This window comes from Teleopsis dalmanni, unplaced genomic scaffold (assembly GCF_002237135.1).
Source record: "Teleopsis dalmanni isolate 2A unplaced genomic scaffold, ASM223713v2 unscaffolded_contig_1935, whole genome shotgun sequence".
Taxonomy (NCBI): Eukaryota; Metazoa; Arthropoda; class Insecta; order Diptera; family Diopsidae; genus Teleopsis; species Teleopsis dalmanni.
Window position 1 is genome coordinate 1538 of NW_024033317.1, and position 6501 is coordinate 8038.

Genomic DNA, 6501 nt, shown 5'->3' on the forward strand with positions numbered 1-6501 from the left:
TTGTAACCACAAATGTGAATATAGTGAAAAAACCATTTAGATGTATCTTCTAAATAAGAGAACATATGTACTAATATAAAATATCCCACCTATTTACATTCTCATAAAGTTCACCTACCTCGCAGGTAGGTTTTACTAAAACAAATTTATGTTGAAATAAAAACTAAATTAAAATTAAAAATTTTACAGCTATTTTAAATTTTAAACTTAGTAGCTTAGAAATATATAAAATTAGTTACGTTATATATAAAAATTTAAAACAAAAAAAATTGTTAACCAGTACGTTCATTCGGAGAAGACTAAATTTACTTTCTCAACATGGCAAATAAAAAACATAATGAAAGTCAACAAAATTTGTAAGTAAAACATATTTTAAATTAAAATTTAAAATTACTACAGAAATGAATGTCCAGAGACAGGGACTGGACCTTAGCAAATATCGAGGAAGAGTTTGACCGCATTGATCGTCTTATGACTGATGGGAGTACACATGATATAGCTGAAAATTTAGCTCTACAGACCAAACTGTTAAAGGTAAACTTATAATATTTATTAACTTAATAAAAAATGTAATAAAATTAAAAATTATATATAAAATTACAAATATATATATAATTATTACTAACCAAATTATTCTCAACTTTAGATTAAAATGGATAGTTTCCTGCAATCTTCTTATGAACGTGTAGAATTCTACATGAATGAAATGTCTCGTCTTAATGCTCTTTCGCACAAAGAGAATATTCGTGTATCTGATGGCAAATGCCAATTAAAAAATTATTGTTCGAATTTCTCACTTCCTACAATCCGTGAGGAAACAGCTGAGGAACTTGTCGAATATAAAAATTATAATGTCAAAAATGCTGCTGTCCTTTATAGCAAGAGATCAAAAAACTCCTCCTCCGATCCTAATGATGACTCAATTGGTAAAACTAACTCTCCTTCCACCGGTGATGGTACAAATACTCGTGGGAAAGGAAAACGCCTGTAGTCATTTATAATTATTAAAAAATAATTAAAAACAAATTTTTCTAAATGAAATAATTATTTATATTTTAATTATTTTTTCAAAAATTCAATTTTTATTTTGATAAATAAAATTTGAAGTTCAGAATTCATTGTGTTAATGAAGAGGTCTCACGATTAATATATAAATCTGCGAACAATTATTATACTTCTGTGAGAAAGTGCAAAAAATGTGTAAGACATTCTATATGATATCGAATCCAATATATATTATACGTAAACTAATCATATTTTTATGATTATATCATTATGTTGAAGCTATTTGAGCCAGTGCAATTGAGCACTTTTACTCTTAATAATTTCGAGGTATCTTCAAAACCTCTCTTTACGCCTTGACTGAATTATTGTTTATCACTTCATCAGACTAAACAATAATTGACATCAGATATGCATACCTCCCCGAGAAGCCTGTAACCATTCTGAGATTTGATTTTATTGTATATAAGAAAAAAGTAAATTATGGCCGTGTGCGAGTTCGAGTAAATTGAGGTAAAGTAAATTGAAATTTCCTAGGGATTATTTGCGCTGCACTTATGTAAGTTAGTTAGTTGTGGTGGAGAGAGGATGAATCCTCCTCAAATAGCTAAGGATGAAAGCCGTTTTGAATCCACAAAAACAGAGGCATTAATAAAGGCAAGAATCTGGCTAATGCTGATACTGGAGATATCGCTAAGTGAGTTGAAGAAAGGGGCCCCTAGAAACTTAAACCTAGTTCTGGCCAGACCTGGACAAAAACACATCAGGTGTTCTGGTGTCATTTCTTCAAGTATTGGTAGACACGCATTGCATGAGGTATCACAGGGAAGGCCAAGTCTAGCCCCATGCCGTCCTATGGAGCAGTGACCCGTAAGGACGGATATTAGCTTAGAAACCTCAGATTTGTTTCTACAGAGCACTTATGTAAATATTTATTTATTTTCTTTACTGCACTTATTTATTATTTTTGGTTAAAAGTTTTCAAATGTTTTTATTTATTTATTAAACATCTTATAAAATTTTCACAAGGGTAACACCTAATTTACCTAATTTTTACCTAATTTACCCTACTCGAAATTCTGGTAAATACCAACATTCGCTGCCATACCGACATATTTTACTATTTCCTACAATTTTCCATCAATTTACACGAACTCGGACACGGCCTAAATATACATAAACATTTCGGTTTTTAGCGTTAAATACAGCATTAGCCTTATATTTATATTATATAGTTTACGATAATAGCCTTTATACAATAAATTTAGTCAAAAGTATAAAATTTTTTGAATTTATTTATCGACCTGTTTTTTTTTATAATGATTTTTATATATTTTTTAATCCAGCTATAGATTCATTTATGTTAAATAATTCAGCGTTTAATATTTTTTATTATATTTCAAATATAGACTCTCAATATAGACAAAAGAATAGAGTATATGACGTAGATATAGTTTTGCTAATAACCAATCGCCAAACGATAATATTCGCCGAAGAATGATAACTTACTACTCGCCTGTGTTAAGGCTCAGTTAGACGGTAAGTAACGTAAGAAATTAATTCAAAGCGAAACGCGCAATCAGCCAAATCTGCTTATTTGATAGGAACGAAATAAACAAAAGCGGCGAACATTATTTATTTCGTTCCTATCAAATACGCAGGTTTGATTGATTGCGCATTTCGCTTTGAATTATTTTCTTACGTTAATTACCGTCTAACTGAGCCTTTATTGTTTGGGTATGTTATTAACCTAGCTAGCATAAACAATAGCCAAACGATAATACTCGGAAAAAAATGATTACTTATTGCTCGCCTGGGTTATTGTTTGGGTATTGTTATTAATTATTCTAATAACTATTATTATGTTGAAGCTATTTAAGCCAGTGCACTTGAGCACTTTTACTCTTTATTAACTCGAGGTGTCTTCAAAATCTCTCTTTACGCCTTGAATTTGATAAGGAAATTTTGATATCTTCCATTTAATGATTTCGAGCACGACACAAAATTATTTTTGGTAAATTATCCGCCAAACGTGATGCTGTACCATACGGAGTCTCTGAAAAATGGTAGAGTATTCTGCTGACAATATTTTTAATGCTGTTTCGTCAGCATTATGGTGTATTTTTTAATTTAACACCGCTATACTGTTTTAAGTTCAAAGATAAAAAATACTCAAATGCAGACACCAATATGTCTGGAACATTAAAAAAATAGCTTTTAGTGATTGGAACATCGAAAAGTCCGCAATGTTTTCAGAAAGTTCACTATTAGTCAGTTAAATACAAATATAATACAAAGACATAGATAACGTCAAAACTTTTTGAGAAATGAGTAAGTGATTGGGTAAAGGTCTTACAAAAGAATAAAGAAAAATATGTTTCAAACTTTCCTACTCATCGTTATGTTAAAGATTTTAACCCAATCAAACTGTTTTTTTTTTGTCATCGAACGTTACATCAATATTACAGCCTATGGATCAAGACATAAAATCATTGAAGACGAATTATCGAAATCGACAACATTGATAATTTCAAAGAGCCAAAATTAAATCTTTCGCAACAATTTTAATGTTGAAAGGATCATGGAATGATGTGAAACCTAATACAATCTCAAACTGTTTTCACCATGCAGGCTTCGCTGAATGTCCATTATTAATTGAAATGAATACAATATCTTCATCGTCTGGTACGACACACAGGCTTTCGTCGAAACTGTTGAAAATGTAGTAGGCTTTGACGATAATCGTTATATATGCCAGGAATATAACAACGACGCTATTTGAACATCTATTACTGCTGTACAAGACGAATGTGAAGATGATAGCAATAACCAAAGCGATAATACACCCTTTGAGTGTCCTCTAATAGCTAAGGCCTGCGAAGCGTTTAAGGTTTTGTAAAAATACTTATTATTTAATGAATTTTCAAGTAATTATTCTGTATTAAATGGTCTATCTTACATAAGAAATAATTTATTTATTCAAATCAGTATGTATTAATTCAATTTGATTTTTTCCTATAAACTCAATAATTTATCCTAAATTTGTATTTTTTTGTATCATATAAACAATTTATATCATTTATATTTATGAGATTTGATTTATATTAAAATGAGAATAAAAGATATTTATTAAAATATTGCTTACAACGATTTGCGATTATAGTGACTTATTTCTGCCGGTCGTTTGAGGTCGTTGTAAACTGGAAGATTGAGATCATCAACAAGTTTTATAATAATCGGATTCTCTCCCACCCGAATTATTTCTGCGAGTTCGTTTGAGGTCGTTGTAAACTGGGAGATTAAGATCATCAAAGACTTTATCAACGATCTTTATCATCACCGGATTGTTTCCCATGCGACTGAGCAAATAAAGATAAGTGAGGGTGACACCTGATGGTAGCAAATATGAGCTGAGTAAAATAGTTGCTGGTTCCTTAATATCATTAATAGAGACATTTTGTAACGTTTCCTTGGCATAAGTACTTGCATTACTTGCTACCGTTTTGAAACGCAGAAGAGCTTCCTGCAAATAGAGAAATATTTAAATATTTATATTTTAGATATATAAAATTTTTAATATTTTCAAATAAGGTGAACAGCGTTTACACAAATAAAAAAAGTTAAATAAAGTAACTTAAAATCTATTATGGATTAATAACATAATGACATCCAATATGAAGCATGTAGCTGATTAATTAAGTGATGCAGAAAACTTACAAAAGCGATTTAAAATCAAAAATCTTTCCAATTATACATTTATAAAATATAGTAAATACTAATAATTTGAATTATAAACATTATTGCTGTTTTTTTTGAGAAGACTTTCAGCTAAGCAGCAGATAAGAAATGACCTCACTTGATTAGCAAAAACTAATTGAATCTAAGCGCTTATCACCTCAAAGTAACTTTATATATTTTATCTGTTTTAAAAAATACCAAAAACTTACAGCAATCGCACATACTAATTTCCATAGATACGACAAAAAACGTTTCCAATCAAATTTATTTTCATCTTGCATAAGTGTTTTTTGCAGGACACCTGATAAGCGATTGCCTTCGCATCTCACTTGATGTTTGTACAGAAAATGGCGACCACATAACGCTACGGAAACTCCAAATCCACCAAATATTAGTGTATGCCTTGATAAGCCATTACTCTTGCTTGTTCCCTGTGTGCTCCTATGTGTTTTTGTTTCCAAATTTCGTACCAATTTATTAATATTTTTCAGCCTGGCACTAAAATCTCGGGCAGTGTTTATTTTTGTATGTACATGATATCTGGGCAGTTGTAGAAATTGACTTCTGTAAAGAAACATAAAATGTTTTAACAATATTTCTATGGAAATTTTTTGGTATGACATAATCCTGCCTAGCAGTTTACCTTCGTCCGCAACTTGACACCAACAAACCCAACATTATTGTCACCTTTGCAACACACCTCAGATAAGCACTTCGATTTTATTTTATTTTATTTTATTATTAGTTTTATATGTTTTGCACCAATTGATTTTTTTTATCGTTCGTTAATATTGTTTATAAAAATTTTGTTAAAAATGACAGATAAAATCGTTGCTAAGCCAAACAAAACTTCTGTAACAATACACAGCTAGAATTCAAATGCATTAAGATGCTTAGTTGATCAACACGGCGAGATATGCATGCACAATTTTCAAATGCAAGGTGGACTTTACATGAAATTTACAAGGAGTTCTGACGAGGATCTCTCAACTCACCACACTCACAAATCTTGCAAAAGATCGTTTCAAAAATGTTTAAATATATATTTTTTATATTTATATACATTGAATAAAAAACAACTTTACGCGTATATATCAAATGTTTAACTACCTTTATATTTATATTTTCGTTTCTTAAATACTAAATCTAACATGCTATTTCGTTTAAAAATGTTACGCTTTAATTAGCTTGGGTTTTACTCACTGGTAGACAGTCCATTATTTGTATAACACAACCTTGTCTGCCGTCATTGTTTAAATTATCCGTTATTCCTTTTCTTTTGTTTACACATATTTTATTTTAAACTGATCCTTTTGTGTGTGAAAAAACTCGTGTTAATGAAATATCTTAATGTCTATTGTTTTAAATATTTGTAATACTTTACTACTTTATGGAAAAAACTCGTGCTTTTATTCTAATATGTAAAGATCGGGAAAATCCTAGATCATTAAATGATTTATATGAGTTTTATTTAAAGTTAATGTATAAACAATCATGTTTTGCTATTTTGATGTATAATATGCGCAGATACATGTTCAAATTTAAATATATACAAGTATATGTGTATGTATATATAAGTTACAAATTGTATTTTCTTTTAAATAAAAATAAAACACAACCGATTCATTTGATTGAGTTGTATTGAATGTATATCATGAAAATAATAACTTATGTCTAAACCTTAACATTTGAGCATCACTTTCAGTTCTCATCTAAACATTACCATAAAAAGCAGTGTTTCACAAGAGATACATTAATCCT

The 6501-nt window shown here is 29.7% G+C and overlaps 2 protein-coding genes across 2 annotated transcripts; one reads left to right on the top strand and one right to left on the bottom strand.

Moving 5' to 3' along the window:
- The first annotated feature begins 267 nt into the window (after positions 1-267).
- On the top strand, positions 268-1019 carry LOC119664448. The gene is made up of 3 exons (XM_038073935.1): positions 268-356; positions 414-534; positions 647-1019. Exons 1-3 carry the CDS (start codon positions 319-321, stop codon positions 989-991), a joined length of 504 nt encoding a protein of 167 aa, XP_037929863.1. The 5' UTR covers positions 268-318; the 3' UTR covers positions 992-1019.
- Positions 1020-4080: 3061 nt separating this feature from the next.
- Positions 4081-5618, bottom strand: LOC119664447. Its single transcript, XM_038073934.1, has 3 exons — positions 5384-5618; positions 4950-5304; positions 4081-4525 (listed from the first exon to the last, which is right to left on the bottom strand). The coding sequence occupies exons 1-3, from the start codon at positions 5416-5418 to the stop codon at positions 4220-4222; spliced, it is 696 nt and encodes a 231-aa protein (XP_037929862.1). The 5' UTR covers positions 5419-5618; the 3' UTR covers positions 4081-4219.
- Positions 5619-6501: the final 883 nt, after the last annotated feature.

Coding starts and splice junctions, on each gene's coding strand:
- LOC119664448 (XM_038073935.1), top strand. CDS start 319: ATGGCAAATAAAAAACATAATGAAAGTCAACAAAATTT. Junction 357..413: donor AATGAAAGTCAACAAAATTT/GTAAGTAAAACA, acceptor ATGAATGTCCAG/AGACAGGGACTGGACCTTAG. Junction 535..646: donor TACAGACCAAACTGTTAAAG/GTAAACTTATAA, acceptor TCTCAACTTTAG/ATTAAAATGGATAGTTTCCT.
- LOC119664447 (XM_038073934.1), bottom strand. CDS start 5,418: ATGTTGGGTTTGTTGGTGTCAAGTTGCGGACGAAG. Junction 5,305..5,383: donor GTGTCAAGTTGCGGACGAAG/GTAAACTGCTAG, acceptor GTTTCTTTACAG/AAGTCAATTTCTACAACTGC. Junction 4,526..4,949: donor AATTAGTATGTGCGATTGCT/GTAAGTTTTTGG, acceptor CTCTATTTGCAG/GAAGCTCTTCTGCGTTTCAA.